Here is a 21578-nt window from a genome sequence, read left to right on the forward strand (position 1 = left end):
CCACAGTCAGTGATGGTTTGGGGTGCCATGTCATCTGCTGGTGTTGGTCCATTGTGTTTTCTGAGGTCCAGGGTCAACGCAGCCACATACCAGGAAGTTTTAGAGCACTTCATGCTTCCTGCAGCTGACCAACTTTTTGGAGATGCAGATTTCATTTTCCAACAGGACTTGGCACCTGCACACAGTGCCAAAGCTACCAGTACCTGGTTGAAGGACCATGGTATCCCTGTTCTTAATTGGCCAGCAAACTCTCCTGACCTTAACCCCATAGAAAATCTATGGGGTATTGTGAAGAAGAAGATGCAATACACCAGACCCAACAATTCAGAAGAGCTAAAAGCCACTATTAGAGCAACCTGGGCTATCATAACACCTGAGCAGTGCCACAGACTGATCGACTCCATGCCACGCCGCATTGCTGCAGTAATACAGGCCAAAGGAGGCCCAACTAAATACTGAGTGCTGTACATGCTCATACTTTTCATGTTCATACTTTTCAGTTGGCCAACATTTCTATAAATCCTTTGTTTTTATTGGTCTTCAGTAATATTCTAATTTTCTGATATGATGAATTTGAGATTTTCATTTGTTGTCATTTGTAATCATCAAAATTAAACAAAATAAACATCTGAAATATGAGTTTGTATGTAATGTATGAATATAATATACAAGTTTCACTTTTTAAATGGAATTACTGAAATCAATCTACTTTTTCATGATATTCTAATTTTATGACCAGCACCTGTAGAATTGTGCAGAGTTAAACCCCACTCTTATATTTTTACCTACTATTCTCTCTCTGTATCAAGCAAAATAATACATTCATTAAAATATTAACTTCACTATAAAAGTGGAACATCTGGGCTGTAGTTACTCTGTCGCCCATTTCATGTATTTCATCTGGGGCTGAAAAAAATGAATCATATTAATTGATTATTTCAATAATCGTCAACTAATTTAGTACGTGATTCATCATTAACTGGAGTATAGAGACTTTAAAACATACAGTAATATAAAAGTAAAATGTGCCTTTCCCCACAGAGCAACCCACTTAGATCAGTTATTATATCAAAATTGTAAAAATAAACACAAAAAAATGAAAACAGTAATATCAACTTAATATCGGTAAAAAGGAAATCCTCACATTTTCTTTTTTAGTTGGCTGTGGCTAAGAATCAGAAATGTTGATGCTTACAGCCTTTATTTGCCCATTTTTCCAGCAGTCTTCAGAACTCCTGGCTGACTCAGAATATTTCGTTTTATAAAAAAAAAAAAAAGGTTTTTGTTTTTTAGTGTACATGATATTCATTTTTTTTTTTATTGGGACTAGTTTTGTAGCCTAATATTAATTGTAGTAACCGCTGCATGTGAATACATTTTCAATGTTGTGCTCCAAGCACACGCGGACTAGAAAACAGCCAATCAGAGAGAGAGAAGGCGGAACTTATGGCAGAACAACCAATGAGAGTTGAGTTAAACAGCGCAGCACAGCTCCATGCGCTGCTGCATGAAAGGGACAGGAGAGACCAGGCAGAGGAGCTGCGAGAGGAAAAGAAGCCACTGCTGCAACAACTACTGCTGTAAATTATAAACATGTTGCTCACATCCAATTATTGGTAGAGACAATTAGGTCGGTTCAAAATTTTGGTAGGGACATGTCCCTATGGTCCCTATGCAAACCTACGCCCATGCTTCTTTCTCTCCAGTTGCAACCTACTCGATTACAGCTCCCTGCTGTACATATGCAAGTGGCCTCAGATCAATTAAAATATAATTTACATACATAGTCTTCACATTAAACAAGCTATTGTTAAACAGAACACAGCCACTATATGTCAATTTAAAATAGGCCAAAATCATAAAAAAAAAATTACAACTAAAAAGATGGGTGACTGACCATTTTATGTCTCTTTTGTATAAATAAAGTCTTTGAATTGAATGAGTATTATATATTTCCTGGTAATTTGCCTCTGTCGCTTAATAGAACTTAATTGCAGTTTTTTAAAATAGGAAATGTGCTTGATTTTTTTTTACATAAATAAAATGTCTTCAGCTTTGATTATAAAACTTTTTATTTTTTACAGAAAGAGTTTTTGAGGTGGTGAGCTGTAACAGCCGTTCAGCTATTGAACACCAAACAAACAAACACAGTAACTTATAAACCAATATTATGTCAGAGATACAGATCACATATTGCCTTATTCAATTATATGTTACAATTAAAAAAGCACTACATGACATATTCATCAGTTTAACAAAAAAGATGCATAATTTTAGTTACAAACAGCTCCTTTTTGAAACGATCTGTCCGCTGTGACAGACCAGTGGTGCTGAGAATGATTCTTGTAAATGCTCACATACATACATGGCCACCCCTTCCACGGCCGACTGAACGTGTGTCTCAGTTCTGAATCTCCTGCTGACCTCTGGAAACATTAAGTCAGACGTCGTCCATCCCTTAAAGCTCTATTTGGATTGAAGCCAGGAACTAATCTCACGTTGATCAGACACTTCTGTCATAACTGCTCCCAGAAAAATCAGTCAGGAGATCCAGTTGAAACAGAGCGACTGTTGACTGAAGAAAAATTGAATTTGAGATCCATTCTTTCCCATTCAAGCAACATTTATTTTATATTTTTTCCTTGCAAGGGAGAACATATGCCATTTTCTAAGGTGGTATGCCACTGTCACTCGCTTTGAGAGTCACATAGATCTCGTTCTACACTTTTCTCAAAGTATGAATGAAACACTTGATAAAAAACTCTGAAGTCCAGATTTTAGCTTTATTTTATTTTTTGTTTCTTTGCAGATAGATCTTAGGACTAATTGTAAGAAGTTTGTTAAATATGCCCCCAGATCTTCCTCACTTCTACAGCTTCCTCCTACATTAGATGTTCTCACAGTAGAGGGTCTGTTGGTTTCTGGTCCAAAATGCAGGTCTTATGAGATGAGCAAAATGAAGACGGGTAGCTTCACCTCCCAGTAAACCCAACTAGACCCTGCTGGGTTTCTAAAGGGGTCCAACTGGGCCCTGGCCTATAGCAGCTGATACTGAGCTTAGGTGTGGTCATTGATGCCGGCTGCAGCGAGCAGCACTTTAGATATTACAGGACCAATTATAGTTAGTAGTTTTTTTCATTATTTAACCTTTCATTAATGAGCATCTCTGCTTTAGGAAGCTAACTAGTGCTGATCTCGTTAGTCTGGTGTCTGAAGCTCGTTAAGGGTAAAGAGCTCCTTAGGGAATCAAAATGTTTTCTAGATGAAAAAGTTTGAACAACTGGATTAAGAATTGTGGTGAAATATCATCAAATGAGGCTAATGAGGGCTGCTAATTAGCCTTTAAATGACGGACAGCTGGACTGAAGAACATGGATCGTGTTCCCAAGGACCCTGATGAGATGCTAATGAGCCTCAGAGCTCCACCCACCAGAAAGCTGATGTGTTATTTTATAAACATCAAAGAGAAATCTTGTTTTTGTTTTGGTTCCTGACCTTATTTGTTTAGAATAATTCAGAGAAGATATTCAGCAGCAGAGTTTAAGGAGAACTGTTGAAGTTCTCAGGAGAGACGCCAGACTGACTGTGAATTTGGCCCGCCTGGGTTCAGGATGGAGAACAGGAAAAGACCAGATTAAGCTATTATGATGAGAAAAAGCATAAAGTTAATGGTTGAACTAACAAATACTGCAGAATACCAAAATAGAAATGGATCAAAGCAGAATGGAAAGGGGTCCCACATGTCCTCCAGCAGTCTAAGGCTATAGCAGCAGAAAATACATAAAATAGCTCAGGATAACAAGCTATTTTGGATGAAGTATAAGAAAGATAGAGGCACGACAGGACCAAGGAGAAACATATGTCCGGACTGAAGGCCAGTAGCTACAGGTAGGATTTGATGTCGGCCGTTCTAGCACCCAGCAAACATTTGACTATGGTCCCTGCTGTCTCTGATGCCATGTTTCTGATTAAGGCGCTGCCAATTACCAGAGTGGGGTTCTCATCTGTTATATGAATAAGCAGGGAAAACAATTAGAAATATGGATGGGATGGTGGTGACCAGTGGGCGAAGCTCTAGAACTGCACTTTCTGTGTATCATCACCCAATTGTTTTTGGTTCCTACCTTTTCATGAACTGTTGAAGGGCCACTACATGAACGTGTCCCTGGTCCCAGTGGCTCTATTCTGGTAGGTATTAGGCTTAGTGTTAGGTACTTGCCTTAGCGTTTCCAAATCATGTCCTCCCTTTTATCCATTGAGCACACCCTGTTCCCTTTTTTGGCTCAGTGGAGGGAGTTAGTTTAAAGTTCCATGGTTTTCCTGGGGTCATGTCTTGTTCTGCCTCTTAACTGCTGAGCCCACCAGTTTCTATCTGAACGTTTCTTCCTAAACTCGCTGTTGGACTCATGGAACCCTGAAACTGTCTGTTCCTGTTCTGATCGGAACCCTAAGCCGGGTTGGGGACTCCTGGATCTCTGAACCTTCCTGTTCTGAACTGTTTCCCTGACCTTGCTCAGATTCGTGCTTGTTCACTGAGGCTGCTGCATCGGGGACACTCTGGGCTGCTCCCGCCGCATCTCGTTGGCAGTCCATCGACTGGATCCTTCCTCACTCAAGAGGATGGACCAGGTAAGTGACTCACATGGATGATCATCTTCTGTCAGATTATCGTGGTCACTTACCTGTGTTTCCCCCTCAACCAGATTGCCAGTGATGGAGTGTGCCCCTTCTCCCCCTGCAGCCACTGTAGATTCACAGCACCACATATTTCTGTTCAGTTTATCTTAATAACGTTTTGAATCTTCCCACTGCCTGTCTCGCCTCAAATTCTGCGCCTCACATTCCTACACTCTGAGCTTATGACACACAGGAAAGAGAACTTAATTAAAGAGAAAAGCTGGAGAACAGCAGCACAGAACATAGGTCAAAGCAGTCAAAACAGGAAGTAACACAATGTGTCTAATTGGCAGCACCAGCACCTCTACTATTTGGATTCTAGTTTCAGCTAGTAACGTTAGCAAAAAGTTTAACCATTTTAACCCACTCACAGTTTTACAAGTTGGACAAGTCCTGCAACTGGAACCATTTTAATGTTAGGAGAGAAATGTGTGCTGGTCGATGGTCCTCAAGTCACAGCAGGTCCAGGTCAGACCCTATGATGTCATCAGGTGGGTAACATTAGAGGCTGCACATGCTCAGTTGGAGAAGGAGAAAGGAGCCATGTTGGATTTTTAAGGCCCAATCCCAAACGGGCCCCTAACCCTCCATTTAGGCGTTCTTGTGGAGGGTCCGTCACATTACGAGCCATCTCAAACCACCTAGTGGGTAGAGAAAGTTGACCATTCAGCCCTTAAATATCGAGTCTTCATCAGAGCAGACGGACTGGATTTTGGCAGTGGGTGTAGCGGCGAACTAGTGGCGGAGGAAACACCTGTATTAAAATAGTATATTCTGCTGGTTTGCTTTATCTTTGACAGGAAAACACAAGTTAGACGTCATTGATCCTAAAAGGGAAGGTCCTCTTTTAAATAGTTTTATTTGACCGTATTTCTTTTAAGGGGCGAAGGTTTTATGTCATCATACTGCAGAGAGCAACAGCCATGCACATGTGCTGTCACTGTGTTACCATTGCAACGACTGTTTTCCTTTTCCGTTGGACGGAAGAAACCCTTGCATTCAAAATTACATCCCCCCACCCCTCTTTAACCAAGGCGCCTTTCTCAGCTGTGAGTGTTACTTTATTTGGAGGGACACTGATAGTAAGGGTTAGTGTTTGGAGCAAGACCGTTGCTCTGTATAGGGATGGAGGGGTTAGGGTGGACGATAGGACACAGCAGTGGTGTCACTTCAAACAGCCAGGTCATGCTCCAGCCTAACAGGGAGTAACACCTGTTCCTCAGCAGTTCAGCCACAGAGACAAGCTGCTATGAGGAATGATGGGAAACTGAGTCCTTTTAGAGTTTAGGTGGAATTTTCTCTCTACATCCGTCCATCGGTGTGTCTGTTTGTCCCTCCGTCCTCCAGGCAGAGATCATTCAGAAAAGAAGAGGAGGCTTGATGAAGACTGGGTTCTCTGCAGAGAGATAAAACCCAATGAGTTTCTTCCTTCATCATATTAGTTCATTCAGATCAAATCATCTTTACCTCTAAGGTGAAAGATTAGCTCACCTTAGAGGTAAAGCTACAGAGGAGGTGATGGAGGACAAATGGAAGTTGAGGCCTTCCTTCCTTGCCTGTTCCTACCAGTCCTCTTCTGTTCATACAGGTTCTCGTCTGTTCCTACAGGTCCTTACCTTGCCCTACAGGTCCTCAACTGTTCACAGAGGTCCTCATCTGTTCGTATAGCTCCTCACCTGTTGGTCCTTCATAAGTCTTCAGAGACCGCTCCACCTTTTCCCTCTTCCCTGATTCCAGGTCCAGAGCCTCCTGCAGTTTCCTCTTTGCTTTCTTCTCCTTCTTCAGCCTCCTCTGCATCGACACTAATGACACAACGAGACACAAACTGGTGACATCTGTCTGCTGCGAAACATCTCCTGTCTCCACCCATCTCTCCTGTCTGCAACCTGTCTCTTACCTCTCTCCAACCTTGTTTCCTGTCTCCGACCCGTCTCTCCTGTCTCTGACCCGTCTCTCTTGTCTCCGACCCATCTCTCCTGTCTCCGACCCGTCTCTCCTGTCTCCGACCCGTCTCTCCTGTCTCTGACCCGTCTCTCTTGTCTCCGACCCGTCTCTCTTGTCTCCGACCCGTCTCTCCTGTCTCCGACCCGTCTCTCCTGTCTCTGACCCGTCTCTCCTGTCTGCTACCCGTCTCTCTTGTCTCTGACCTGTCTCTCTTGTCTCCGACCCGTCTCTCCTGTCTCTGACCTGTCTCTCTTGTCTGCTACCCATCTCTCCTGTCTGCTACCTGTCTCTCCTGTCTCTGACCTGTCTTACCTTGTGTCTGAAGCTCACAGCTCAGCTGTCTCTGCAGAGTCTGTCTGACGTCTCGTTCTTTGTCCAGCTCCAGTTCTAACTCTCTGCGCTCCGTTTGACTCCTTTTGCTCTGGGAGCGGGCGCTCTCTGCCGCCATTTTCAGGAGACCCTGGGGGGTGTTTGTGAAGCAGAAACTGTAAAATGTTCTGGCAGTGTTAAAAAATTGCGGAGTTTGTAATAAGTTACTTGTATGTTGGTCAGCAGCGTCTCCATGGAGGACAGGCCTTCAGACATTAGGAGAGGAGCTAAGGAGTTGCTGAAGCGCCTGAATGATGGCAGCTGGGTGGGTGCTATTTTGTCATTGGCTGGTTTGTGAAGGGGGAGGGGCCAAGTGGTGTCACCTGCAGATATAAGAGAGTAAACCTGAATGTAATCAGAGTGAACAAAATTTATTCTGTCCTGATACCTCACACAGTGATGGCAGTATGATGGTGTGGACCCAGAAAGAGTGATTCCAGCTCTACAGCAGAGTAACTCAGGTCGCTGAGCCAAACAGAAACATGCTGAAGATTTTTAATTGGTGACTGGAACCAAATTAGTTCCCAGTGTTCCTACTATAGATGACCAAGCTCCTGCAGCTTCCTCTGAATAATCCAGCATAAGATTAGCTTGTGCTGCAAACGAAGCAAACAGAGGAGCAGCAGAGAGACGCCTGAAGATGAAGGATCAAAAAATCTAGAAACCTAAAACACATCAGGAGGAAACAGCTCAACTGCTTTTTTCTGGTTCTGACACCATTAGAGAAGAAGGAAACCCTTAGAGGAGGCTTCACCTGCTCTTAGAGGGATTGCTGCAGGTAAATATCTGGATGCAATTGGCTCCAGATCGACTGGGATGGTATTGAAAGGGTTGTTAACTGGAGCTCTGTGAGGGAGGAGAGATGGTGCATGGTCCAGGAGACAGATGTCTATTCTGGACGGATCAGTTTATTCTGGGTTCAGAACCACCTTCCTGATCAGAAGGACTTTTGTTCACCAATCAGGTTTAGCCTCTGCCTGCCATACAAGCACAGACGTAACTTTCTGAAAGCCTCGTTGGAGATGTCCCCACTAATAACTTCCGCTTTTCTTCCCCTTTCCGCTAATTTACTTTAGCCAAAGGTAACAGAGTTGGATGCAGCTGTGTTCAGAGTGTTTTGAGTCAGTGTTTTTCCTCTCTCTCACTGCTCCCATGTCCCGCTTCTCTGTGTAACATCATCAGATCTGTCACTTTGAATCATCTGATTTACGATCGCATTTTACTGATATACAAAGTAGCTACATGGTTGGAGGAGAGACACACAGCAGCACTTAGTGAATTTAACCATGATGTTTAAGTAAAAGTAAAAAAAATTAGAGATGCCACCGAAAAATCTGTTCGTTAGAAATACGGAGAAAAACGACAACAGATTATAAGTTTATACAAGTTAGTATTATAATGCAAGAAGCTTGAGAAAATATAGTTTAAATGTTCTTTACTAGTTGAAAAAAAGGTGGGGTTTTCAGAGGACCGAGACTCCCAGTTACAGGTTAGAGGTAACATGTTTTCTTATTAAACAGATAAAATCAGACTGCAGAAATTCTTGAAATTTTGTATCTAGCATCATCATATAAGTAAAGAGGTTCATTAATCTTTTTAAACAAAGAGAAGCAGGAAGAGCTGCAGATTTAAGGGTAAAACAGATTGACTGGGATATGCAACATGCAATAAAATACACTATATTGCCAAAAGTATTTGCTCACCTGCCTTGACTCACATATGAGCTTAAGTGACATCCCGTTCCTAATCCATAGGGTTCAATATGACGTCGGTCCACCCTTTGCAGCTAGAACAGCTTCAACTCTTCTGGGAAGGCTGTCCACAAGGTTTAGGAGTGTGTTTATGGGAATTTTTGACCATTCTTCCAGAAGCGCATTTGTGAGGTCGCACACTGATGTTGGACGAGAAGGCCTGGCTCTCAGTCTCCGCTCTAATTCATCCCAAAGGTGTTCTATCGGGTTGAGGTCAGGACTCTGTGCAGGCCAGTCAAGTTCATCCACACCAGACTCTGTCATCCATGTCTTTATGGACCTTGCTTTGTGCACTGGTGCACAGTCATGTTGGAAGAGGAAGGGGCCAGCTCCAAACTGTTCCCACAAAGTTGGGAGCATGGAATTGTCCAAAATGTCTTGGTATGCTGAAGCATTCAGAGTTCCTTTCACTGGAACTAAGGGGCCAAGCCCAGCTCCTGAAAAACAACCCCACACCATAATCCCCCCTCCACCAAACTTTACACTTGGCACAATGCAGTCAGACAAGTACCGTTCTCCTGGCAACCGCCAAACCCAGACCCGTCCATCAGATTGCCAGATGGAGAAGCGCGATTCGTCACTCCAGAGAACGCGTCTCCACTGCTCTAGAGTCCAGTGGCGGCGTGCTTTACACCACCGCATCCGACGCTTTGCATTGCACTTGGTGATGTATGGCTTGGATGCAGCTGCTCGACCATGGAAACCCATTCCATGAAGCTCTCTGCGCACTGTTCTTGAGCTAATCTGAAGGCCACATGAAGTTTGGAGGTCTGTAGTGATTGACTCTGCAGAAAGTTGGCGACCTCTTCGCACTATGCGCGTCAGCATCCGCTGACCCCGCTCCGTCAGTTTACGTGGCCTACCACTTCGTGGCTGAGTTGCTGTCGTTCCCAAACACTTCCATTTTCTTATAATACAGCTGACAGTTGACTGTGGAATATTTAGGAGCGAGGAAATTTCACGACTGGATTTGTTGCACAGGTGGCATCCTATCACAGTTCCACGCTGGAATTCACTGAGCTCCTGAGAGCGACCCATTCTTTCACAAATGTTTGTAAAAACAGTCTGCATGCCTAGGTGCTTGAATTTATACACCTGTGGCCATGGAAGTGATTGGAACACCTGATTCCAATAATTTGGATGGGTGAGCAAATACTTTTGGCAATATAGTGTATATTTCCAAGTTTACCACAAAGTTTACAAGAAAAAATCCATATTTTTCTGGATGGATGGAATTCAAATTGTACTTCTAGGGATGCATGATATATCGATTTTGGCATCGGAATTGGCTTTTATTCTTTATTTTTGTATACATTAATGTTTTTGGGCCCTATATATGTAATGCACTGAAACTCATCTCTCTAACTATCTATAAATATAAACAGCAGTGTTTTTTTTGTTTCCTTTGTGCTCTCAAGGAAAGCATTCAATAAATATATATTTTTGAGCTAATTTTTGGAAAATACAAAAAACTAAAGAAAGCGTTTGTGTAACTAGATCCATCAGCCACCACCCTAGTGTCCCCACCAACTTTGCATTCATGGAGCCATTTTTCTGACTGGGTCCAACATCAGGGTCCAGATTACAGCAGGAATACAACACTGTTCAAAACCAGAAGTCTGTTTGTTCACACTGGCCTGGTTCTGGTGGGTGTTCTGGAGGAGGAGGAGATGAAGGTGAAGATGCTCCGGAAGGCAACCGACTGGTTGGTTCCTGAAGGTGGAGCCCTTGATCACTGGGGGAGGGGCTTCCTGCAGGAAGCCCCTGAGTCCATAGCACATTGTCAGCATTAGCATCTTGGCATTAGCGATGTAACTGGCTGTGTCCGAAAATCCGCTCTCACCCCTAAACCCCTCCATCACTATATAGTGAACCTTATAGTGACTCAGTTTACTACTTGATCACTACTTTTCGCTCCCTGTGGGTCACGTGACTCCGGCTCGCTACACGGCATCATCTTTGTTCTTTGTTACCCCCAAAAACAAATCCCATGATGCTTTGCAAGGAGAGCTATTACAAAGCATTCTGGGATATATCTGCTCGTCTAGTGACCATGGATTGTCCCCACCTGATCCGTCCCAGAAGCACGCTCCGTCCTGCACATGCGCGAACAGATATTCATCCGGTTATCCATAAATAATATAATTATGGTACTAAAATTACTTATTTCTATCCTTAACTCACTAAAGAATGCTAAAATCAACTTTAAAAATGTTTTATGACTTTTTTGAGACAATTGGGTTTGGCGTTTGAAAGAACAAATGTCTCATCATCGGGATTTGCTCCGTGATCAGAGGAAATGTTACTTGGCGCAGATCAGTGGTGAAAATTGGAAGTTCAGTTTAATATAATACAACTCTGTGAATAGTTCCGTCTGAAATTAATGAAAATAGTTGTTTTAATGGTTATTGAGTCAGATATGTGGCGGTAATGTTTGGCTTATCTAAAGGTTTTTATCTGTTACTGTGTAAATGAGTTTGGCTGTAATTTAAGGACAGATTCTAATAGATCTGCGGAGTGGGAACTATAAATCTGATAGGAGTTTAATTTTTTTATTTTTGTTTTGCACAATATGCTTAACTACGTATTTTTTGTTGTTGAATATTAGAGATTTTGCAGATATATTTTGTAGATACATTGTTTAGATTTACTTATATATTTCTAACCCTTTTATAGAATAGAATAGAAAATCCCTTTATTGTCCCACAATGGGGAGATTTACAGCAGCAGAAAGATTATTGAAAATGGTCACACAAATGAGGACCTTAGAAAAATGTATAAGAATAACATAATAGGGAAGAGTTAAAATATAAAAAAATACAATTCTGTAAAGTGTTTTAACAATATAAAACTGGGGAATAAATAACCAATATGCAGCTTTGGACATTTTTACAGTAATGGATATTTGAAAATAGCAGCAACATCAGAGATGTGCAGAATGACAGCAGCAGGTTATTTAACTGACTAAGGTTTCTATCATTACATTTGATTTGATTTGCTCCTGCTCCCGGTGGTTGGAACCTTTATTCCACTCTGGATTCTTGTGAGTGTAGTCTTTGTTCGCTTTAACTTTTTAAAAAATAAATAAATAAACAAACAGTTTTGAAAACCTCGGTATTTATTCTTTTCCTGCTTTGTGTGTCAACTTTCACGGTTGCTAAGCAACAGAGCATACGGCGGTAAAACCCGCCGAAGGGTGGACCTGTTCGAATTTACAGCCAAAACTCTTCCGGTCTCCTTATTTTCAAGGACTTCGAAGGATCCAGTCTAGGTAGACCGCGTCCTTGGAGGATGCAGCCCAGGTTTTCGAACAGAGCCTCTGATTAAGAACAGGGCTGCCCGCACTGACGCGGCTCAGGGATTACGTCACACGCAGCGTCGTGCGCAGTGAAATCAGGACATTTCCTCACTTTCTAAAAAAAACCCGGGACGCCCGGGACAGGACGTGAAATACGGATATGTCCCGGGAAATACGGACGTTTGGTCACCCTACGTAGGATCCCATTTCCAGTGCAGATCGGGCACAGAAAAGGGATAAAATAGAAAGGATTTAAGGCTTTTATTTTCTCACAAAGTGCATTATTAACCTTTAACACATTATAGTTTAGTATGTTTAATATTTTTGGTCATGTAGGCCTTTTTTACAAAATACAATCTAGTGTGACCCGGCTGTAAATCTGGATGCGCATGTGATGGCGCATGCGCGGAACAGATCTTGCTTCCGGGACGGATCGAGTAGCGACGTGAATTATCACTACTTTTCAAGGTGCTTTGTGGGAAAATTTGAGTCCACTACTTTTTTGTCCAATAGATGTTCGGACACTCATTCGAAATGGCCTAACCATTATAGTGCGCTATGGAGGGACGGATGTTTGGACACAGCAACTGTGTCATCTGTTAGCCATGTGAGGTTAGCCCTACAGTTACCTTGTCGTCTGTCTGTGAATCATCCTGCAGGTTAGCTGGACCGCTCAGCTGGGTCAACTGAGTCATCTCCATGGCTACACCAGCAGGGGGCAGGCCCACAGGAAGGAGAGGATGTGGCATGACCATAAAAGGAAGATCTGTTATACCTGTGGAAGCAGAGACAAAGGATCAGTGACCCGCCCACAGAGCTCGGCGAACCAATCAGGATGTGACTCACGGCTGTGCTGCTGCAGAGCCCTGAGACAAACCGAGCCAGCAGGGGGCGCTGCAGCTAAGGAAGGAGAAAGGAGGCGCTGTTCCCTTTCCCATGATCCTTCATTGCCCCCTACCAAGGAGAGAAGGAAGTGAGAAGGCAGCAACTGAGGAAAGGAGACAGGACTGAGTTTATGATCCAAGGAATCCAACCTGTGTTGTTGTTCTCTGAGTTGGCTTCACTTTGGTTAACGTTGCCATGGAAATGCATGATCATCTTCCTCATCTTGTGTATCCTCAGAGCTTCAGCCATCACTGCTGTCAGACCTTAAGACAGAACATGACAGAGATCTGAATCTGAACTCCAGGGGGCGCTGCAGCAAGAACTGGTTCAGGATGGCTTTCCTCTCATTAATCAGAAGAAATTTTAGTTTAATGTTCACAGTTTAAATAACTGATCTGTAATTGCTGACTGTGGACCAGCTCTATCTCACAACTCACATCATAAACTCTTCTTACCACCTGCCTCAGTGTTAACGAGGGAGCCCCACTAATGAGCTCATTAAACTCACGAAGACACCAAAAAAAGATCTGCTTCTCTCTCTCAGTAGGTCAGGATTGGCCCCAGCTAGAGTGTCTGGAGACTGGGAGCTGTGGGGACCCAGACATACCTCCGGATGTCCTCACTGAGACAAACAGGTGGTTCTAGGGGGACAGAGGGTAGACAACATCCTGACGGAGCTGTTCTTCTTCTGATGAACCAGCTGTGACCAAAACCACCTCTGTTGTTCTTCCCCAACAGTTCTGTTCAGAGCTGAAAAAGAACCGTGGAACGAGAAGGATGCAGAACTCCTGATGGAGATTCTGAGCAGAAAACTAGACGGGAAGACAATGAAAGACGGTGGAAGCAGAACCAGAGCACAGATGAACACAGTTAGCCCATATAAAGAAGCAAAAACAAAGCTGAGGAAAGTTCCAGAACTTTGGACGAATTCTACAGAACCAGAATGAAATTAGAAAACCCAGAACAGTTTAAATAGATCTTTAACGCAAAGAAACCCAATTCACACCCAGACGTCTTCCAACAGGACAAACCAGTACCAACCCGGACCGGCAGAACTTTGTCTCCTCCTACTGATAGGATCTGCAAAGAAAGTGGATCTGAGGATCTGAGAAAGAGAAGAAGGTGAAGAAACCAGGGATCCAACAGAGCGCTTTCATAACTGGTGCTGAGAAGGAACAAAAGAGACAGAGGTGTCACTTTGACTGATCTCTTTGGGCTGATTCTCCTCTGCAGCCTTACAGCCTGAACCAGTCTGCAGAGCTCGGGTTCTGCATCGCAGTAGTTTAAAGTCAACCTTTAGCTTTTAATAAACTGAGCTTTTGATCATCATAATCCTGTGACCTCACAGGAGGCAACTTTTAATAAAAGCTGCAGAGTGTTTTCATCAAGCTGTCAGATCTGTCAGCGAGGTGACGGTGGTTCAGGGTCGGTATGTCCTCTGCAGGATTCAAACGCTCGGCTGAGCAGAAACATTAGAACATTAAAGGCTGGCTGCTCAGACTGATGGATGAGAAGGAGAAGCCTGGAGTTCAGCCAGGTTCACTGACGGAACGGTTTTCCAGCCCCCAGCCTCAAATCTTCTCCTTCACTTCCTCTCTTCTACAGTGTTTTAATATTCAGCCTAAAAAAAAGACTGAATAAAAACAGATGAAGATGGCTGACAAATTACGTCCCACAGGTGTGATCAAGTCCAAAGACACGCTGATCGTCTCCAGGAACCGTCATGGAGCTTCTTTCAAACCTTTCTAACTCTGACCCCTTTTACTTTTTATTATAATGTGGAGGAAAGCATCAATATCCTAATGTGTGATTTAGCCCTGAGCTGTGCCTGTCAGGTGCCTGTGACTAATCTTGCAGAGGTGTCGGACTGTCAGAGCTACTGTTATAATTAGTAATGTTCATTAGCAGATATCAAAGCGACTGACAGACCGAGTGGGACCCGAAGCTCCGACTCACTTCAGATTTAGAGGATCAGAGAAAAGGAGCTTATGAGGATTTTCCATCTGGAAATCATATTTTAGTGTATATGACTATTAGGGAGGAGGAGGTTGAGGAGGAGGAAATGCAGGTTTTTTTATGGGCTCTGTCCCCCTGGATACAGCATGGTACTACTTCTCCTGCTTCCTGTAAACCATCAGATGCCATGAAGATGCTGATGATGACTGATGGAAACATCCCAACAGGATCTACTCCAGGGAAACCGCTTGGCTTTTGATTGACTGACGCTACGTTCACACCGCAAGCAGCAGAGGCAGCAGAAGCAGCTAGTTTACATGCAAAGTCAATGGTTGACACACATCTTGGTGCAGGAAAAGGTGCAGCAGCTTGTTTTGAGCAGCTCAAGTAGTGCCTCACAAGCTTCTGAGCATCTGACGCGTGGGACATGCTTCAGAAGCTGCAGCTGCTGGAGTTAAATTTTTTTTACTTTTGCTGCTCAATGCGCCACATTAACCAATCAGAGAAGCTGATTTGGGAGCTGGCAGGGTGACAGACACAGCACTGCTGATGCTGATCGCTAAGATCACTCCTCTGAAACAGTTTATTAACGCCTAAATTAACTTAAAATGTCCAAACCTGAGGACAAAATATGTTCGAGTCTATTATTCCTGTGCCTACAGTTTGGATTACGTACGTAAAAAACACCTTCCTGCCGACACGAACAGTAGCGGAAAACACGAAGAGGCGATCGGGCCAGAGGCTGCTGTTGAAGGGGATTCCTAGTGACAGAGAGTAGGGCTCTGAGCGGCTCTGACTGCGAAATAATACTTGAAGGGAGGATCATAATCCTGATGAACTACTGCACTGACAATGTTTTATAGGGGACTTTCTCACTTAAAAATATATATTAAAACTACTTTTTACCTACTAATTAAAGCAAATATTGCGGCCATTGTTACAGGCAAAGAAAGGATAAGTTAGCTCCGCCCAATGCGCATCAGACCCACTTTTCGACCGAGCAGCTGGGGCAACAAAGATGCTTCAGCTGCGCATCAGAACTAAACTTGTACAAGCATCAAAAATGAAGCAGCACACGCTGCTCCTGCTCTCTCTTTCATTGTTACATCTCCAGAGGTGCACAAACACAGCGCCCCACTGTCCAAGTTCTGTCTGGAAGATAAAAGCCATTCATTTATACATGTGTCTTTGGTTAGTGCTGTTAGCCATGTCTCTGTCAGCTAAATGATGCTGGTTTCTCTGTAGTCCTGCTGCTGTGTTTGCATTGCTAATTCCTCCACTTTTTGTCATAAATCTCACATTTCACTTGATGAAGGACAGAATAATGAGCCTGTTCCTTCTCCTCCAGCTGTGACGGCTTCCATCACCAGATTTTCTGAGCCTCCTTCTTCTCATCTCTGGAGATAGTGTAGTTTTGCCACAACTGGGCTATTAGCCAAGGCTAGCCGATTGCCAATATAACCAATAGCTTGCTGTTTGCTTCCCTGGTCTATTTTAATCATGTAAAGCACTTTGCATTGTCTTTGTACTGAATTGTGCTATACAAATAAATTTGCCTTGCCTTGCCTTGTTAATACTGTATGTGCAGTAAATACTTCAAATAGATAAAAGTAGCTAAATTAGGTCCCAGTGTTTTACTATAAATGTTTAAAACGTCCTTTTTTAAGAATTTTGAAGTTCTGATGTGAAAAATGTTTTTACTTATAAATATATACTTATAAATAAATGAATTAGATTTTCTCACTGCTCTGAGACAGGAGGGCTGGGCTGAGAAGGCCATGTGGGAGGAGCCTGGAGCTGCTACTGATGAAACCCAGACTTCTCTTTGGGGGACGACCCGGACGAGAGCTGAAAGACACACCAGAGTAACAAACATCAGACAGAGTTCATTCTAGAGCAGGTCACTCTGGAATGAAGAGTTCATGAGCTTCTATTATATTTCCTGAAGACCTTTTATTGTCTACAAGTAAACAAATGAAATATATAGTTTACATCAACAAAGACATTATAGTTGCTTGATATCAGTCTGATTCCATGCTAAGGTTAGGGTGTTAATCATTGCCAAAAAATAAAAATAAATAATAATAATCATTGTCATGGTAGCCACACCCACTGATACCTCTGATAACCCCAGTTCAATTCAGTTTATTTCACTACCACACATTCACAACACGTCATCTCAAGACACTTTACAGAGACAAGTCAACCAGATCATCCAGTCAGATTGGTTCAAAGTTTTCTATCAAAGGAAAACCAGCTGATTGCATCGACTGATGAACTCGACAGCAAGCCCCTCACACAAAGCATGCTTGGAGCAACAGTGGAGAGGAAAACTCCCTTTGACGATAAAGAAACCTTCAGCAGAACCAGGCTCCCCGTGTCCTCCAGCAGTGTAAGCCTATAGCAGCATAGATATAGAGAGTAGCTTAGGATAACTGCCTATTTTGGATGATATATTAGAATAGTAGAGGTAGTATCAACACAGAAAGACAAATCCACCTACACTTGTGCAGTCTACTGACTGAGAGAGTCTCATGATGGTTGGCATAGCTCCATGCTGAGGTGTCAATGTTTTAGAGGTTCTCTGTCAAAAACTCTTTAACTGATAAAATTGCTATTAATGAGCTCCCTCAGTGGGAGGGTACTGGTTCTGGTGGACCTGACATAACATAAGTTTTGTTATGTTTTATCACCATTAGATGTAATAAACTGTCATAGGCCACAGATCTTACAATAGATGTTACACTTTAATAACAGAAATAATCCAACATTAATGTATTTATACTAAATAACTGATCTGACTGCTTAAGCAGGGACCTGGTTCTGATCCTCTTAAGTCATAATGTCTGAGTGGGTCAACGGGTCAGTGTTTGATTGATGGTCGGAGATGACCTGCCAACGCACTAAATTAAATTCCTCAGGTGTCTGTATGTGTGCGAGTAAAACTTAATCAAACTGGGAAAAGAAGCCTTTGAAGTTATGCCAGCCCAGTTTAACCCACTCAGGCCGGTTCTGCTCAGAGAACAGGAAATCACAGGTAATGGCTTTTTGAAATCCTTCAAGCAGCAGAAATATAAGTTATTATTTTTCTGATGACAGATTGCATGTCAGCCAGACCCGTCCTCCTGTTCTGAACCACAAACACGGCTGACCTCACAGGTGCTGGCCTCATGTTCACAGTGAGTGTGTGAGAGCTGTAAGTCTATCTCTGTGAGGACCATTTGATCTACCATGTCATAGCCATTTTAGACCTCTTTGCTCTGAAACCCAATGGTGCAGCAATAAACCACTCCTTTATTCACATGATTTGATCCTGGCGAACAGACCACCTGTGCTCAATAGAACCAGAACCTTCCAGCCCAAAACCTGAAAGTCCAGAGCCCCTGAAGGCAGTATCAAGTAGAGCTCAGAATAAGTTCTAGATTAAACATCTGGATTTTTCCTGGGTCTGGGTGTCAGAAAGCCAGATAGCCGTTATCCTGGGTCCGGTTCCTCCCGAGGATCCCTCAGTGAACCACCTCCATTCAGTACCGAGATCCTGTCAGATGCTAGATATTAGAAAGCTAACACCAGGACCTGGTAGATGCAGGGTACGGCATCAGGCATCACTAGCAGAGTGGAGAGGTTCTCTGCCTGCCATGCTGGACTGGATGCTTCACATCCTGTCTGGGATGTTCAGTTAATCTGTTTCTCTTTAATTACTTTATTATCTGGATAATTATCAAGATCAGCTGTTCCACATGGAGAAATGCCACAGAAATGTCTGCTTCAGCTGCATGTCACCGACGCACTCACTGGCTGACTAGTTAACTGACTGGCTGACAGACTAACTGACTGACTGGCTCATTGAATGGCTGACTTACTGACTGACTGACTGAGTGACTCACTGACTGACTGAATCACTGACTCACTGATTTACTGACTGACACACTGACTCACTGATTTACTGACTGAATCACTGACTCACTGATTGACTGACTGACAGTGATTTACTGACTGACACACTGACTCACTGGCTAACTTGCTGACTGACTCACTGAATGACTGAATTACTCAATGACTCCCTGACTGACTCACTGACTGGCTCACTGACTGGCTCACTGACTGAGTGACTATCGCAAGTGTCACTAAAACCATGCCATTGGCTATCCCAAATGTAAGGAAGCTGTAGCAGCTCTGTGAACAGCACAGTGTGACCAAAGCCTCCCTCTAGTCCATTTTAACTGTAAAATTTAAGATGCAGTTGCCTGAACGGAATGATTCTGAGAATGGATCTCTTGAATTAATCATTTTAATAAACCGATCTTTTTAAAATAATATAAATAAATAAAAACATACAAATAGTTAAATATTGAAATAGTAAATAAATCTTAAAATAAATAAACAAAAAAAAAAAATAAGCTAAATGTTTAATTTATCATTTATACTTTATAGGCATTTTATGTATTTGATGGAAAATTCAATTTATATGTATTTTTTTATTTAATGTTTTTAGTTTCAAATAAAGAAATAAAGTCGCAGGAAATATTGTATTGATCTATTGATGCTTGATAATAGAAAGACAGCTTTATTGTCTCTTTGTAAAGACTTTAAATAAATCCACTACTTGCTGTCATTCTTCTAATAATGATCTGATTTCAGTGTTTTTTCTTTTTTCAGGCGAATTCAAAGGAATGGATTTTCATTGGAAGCCTGTTTCTAATAAAAATAGAATTAATCAATAATCATACATCCTTCAGTTTATCAGTTCATCCATCAGTCAGATCAGTATAATAAATATTAATTAGCTAATGTGCTTTGTCCAGAGCAAAACTGGTTTTTAGTTATTTAATCTGATAACAGTCAGTGGATGAACAGCTTCATCATTTCATCAAGAAAAGAGCACATGTCTATGAAAGCAATAAATATTCATATCAAGCTGATTTTATTCATTTGGAGTTGGCTGAAAAACTTTGAAAGGTTTTAAAAGTTGTGAATATTTGAACTGATGTTTACTAAAGATGTTCGGATTAAATCTCAGTCTGATCCATGAAGAGGATTCGTCAGATGAAAAGTCCAGTTTGGATTATGGATTGGATTTTCTTTAATTTAGCCTCTGGTTTCATTTCCGCTCTGTAATAAAGAACCCCCCTGGCTGACCTGGGGCTGGTGCAGTCCCGGTACAGAGCCTCAAAGTCGGTCCTGCTGATGAGCTTGCAGCGGTTCACTCCGGGCTGGATCGCTCCGAGGCCGCGCAGGACGCGCACCTGCTCTACGGTACAGACCACCGGGTTGATGCGCAGGCGCTTCAGCTTGGTGTAGACGGTGTGCAGCCCCCCCACCAGGTGCCTCAGGAACAGCTGGAAAACCTGCGGCAGGCAGATCAGCTCCGCGCCGTCCACTGTGAAGGAGGCCACCTTCACTCCGTGAACTTCCACCAGGCGACATTCCGCGTGCGGTGCGGCGCCGCCGCCGCTCGCCTCGTTCACTCCCAAAGGAAGCCTGTCGCTCAGAAACGCCCCTGCGAGCCCAGCGCTGTAACCCGGATCAGAGGAGAAAACCGGGTCAGGAGAGGGTGTGGAGGTCCGTCCTTTGGGGTCATCCATGCTGTAGCAGAAACACAGAAGAAGAGGAATGATGAAGAGGAGCAGAAGCGCTTCTGTTCTGCTCCTCCTAAGCTGCTCTGAAACAAGCTCTCTTTATCGGCTCTCTCTCTCTACTAGTTTCATTAGCCAATCAGACAGAGGGACCACGGACGGACAGGCCTCTGATTGGCTGTAGAATGTTGGAGGCGGGGCTTACAGACCTAGATTAAGGCGCAAACGGTGAGCTGATTGATTGTTTAATCACCTCCTCCAGGATGGAACCGCTCATCATCTGGTTGTGATTGGGTCTGCTGTCTCACCTGGTAATGTTCAGAACCCCACATTCATCAGATCGGCTTTTAAATAAAAAGCCCCGATTAAATAGGTCAATTTAACCTTTCGAACGCGGAAGGGGGGGTTACTGTCCATCTCCAGCAGAGTCCAGACTCACAGTCTCACTGACTCACTGAGGGAACTAGACTAAATAGGAAACTGGACTGATGAGGGGGTTGGAGCGATAAAGGAACTGGGCCGATGAGGGCACTAGACTAATAGCTGACCTGAATAATGGGTGAACTAGGCTGATGAGGGAACTTGATAGATGAGAGAACTGATGGGGGAACTGGGCTGATGATGGAACTAGACCAATAATTGAATTGGGGTGATGAGGGAACTGGACTGAATAGGAAACTGGACTGATGAGGGAATTGGTCCGATGGGGGAACTAGGACGATGTAGGAACTTGATCCATGAGGGAACTTGACTGATGAGGGAACTGGTACACTGATGGAAACTGGACCAATGAGGGAGGTGAACCAATGAGGGAATTGGACCCGTCAGGGAACTGGACTGATTAGGGAACTTGACTGATGAGGGAACTTGACTAAATAGGGAAGTGGACTTGTGAGGGAAATGGAACGATGAGGGAACTAGACTTATGAGGGAACTAGACTGATAAGCGAACACAAGTGATGAGGGAACAGGACTGAAGAAGCAACTGATGAGGGAACTGGACTGATAAGTGAACAGCGAACTGGACTGATGAGGGAACTGGACTGATCAGGGAACTGGACTGATGAAGCAACTGATGAGGGAACTGGACTGATAAGTGAACAGGGAACTGGACTGATTAGG

General features: G+C 43.2%; 1 protein-coding gene across 1 annotated transcript; it reads right to left on the reverse strand.

Annotated features, from left to right (window-relative positions):
* Positions 1–2791: 2791 nt before the first annotated feature.
* Positions 2792–20561, reverse strand: LOC119793454 (dachshund homolog 2-like). The gene is made up of 10 exons (XM_038300673.1): positions 20020–20561; positions 16625–16728; positions 13074–13187; positions 12886–12993; positions 12669–12814; positions 10379–10505; positions 7159–7313; positions 6934–7081; positions 6354–6479; positions 2792–6073 (listed from the first exon to the last, which is right to left on the reverse strand). The coding sequence occupies exons 1-10, from the start codon at positions 20463–20465 to the stop codon at positions 6036–6038; spliced, it is 1512 nt and encodes a 503-aa protein (XP_038156601.1). The 5' UTR covers positions 20466–20561; the 3' UTR covers positions 2792–6035.
* Positions 20562–21578: the final 1017 nt, after the last annotated feature.

Source organism: Cyprinodon tularosa, unplaced genomic scaffold (genome assembly GCF_016077235.1).
Source record: "Cyprinodon tularosa strain WSP-4 unplaced genomic scaffold, ASM1607723v1 ctg453, whole genome shotgun sequence".
Taxonomy (NCBI): domain Eukaryota; kingdom Metazoa; phylum Chordata; class Actinopteri; order Cyprinodontiformes; family Cyprinodontidae; genus Cyprinodon; species Cyprinodon tularosa.

Bases quoted from the DNA above. Each gene is read 5' to 3' on its own strand.
- LOC119793454 (XM_038300673.1), bottom strand. From the start codon at position 20,465: ATGGATGACCCCAAAGGACGGACCTCCACACCCTCTCCTGACCCGGTT. The intron at 16,729-20,019 runs GTCAGCCAGGGG...TGTGTCTTTCAG, and splicing joins CGGGACTGCACCAGCCCCAG to CTCTCGTCCGGGTCGTCCCC. The intron at 13,188-16,624 runs GTGAGAAAATCT...TTCTGTCTTAAG, and splicing joins AGCCCTCCTGTCTCAGAGCA to GTCTGACAGCAGTGATGGCT.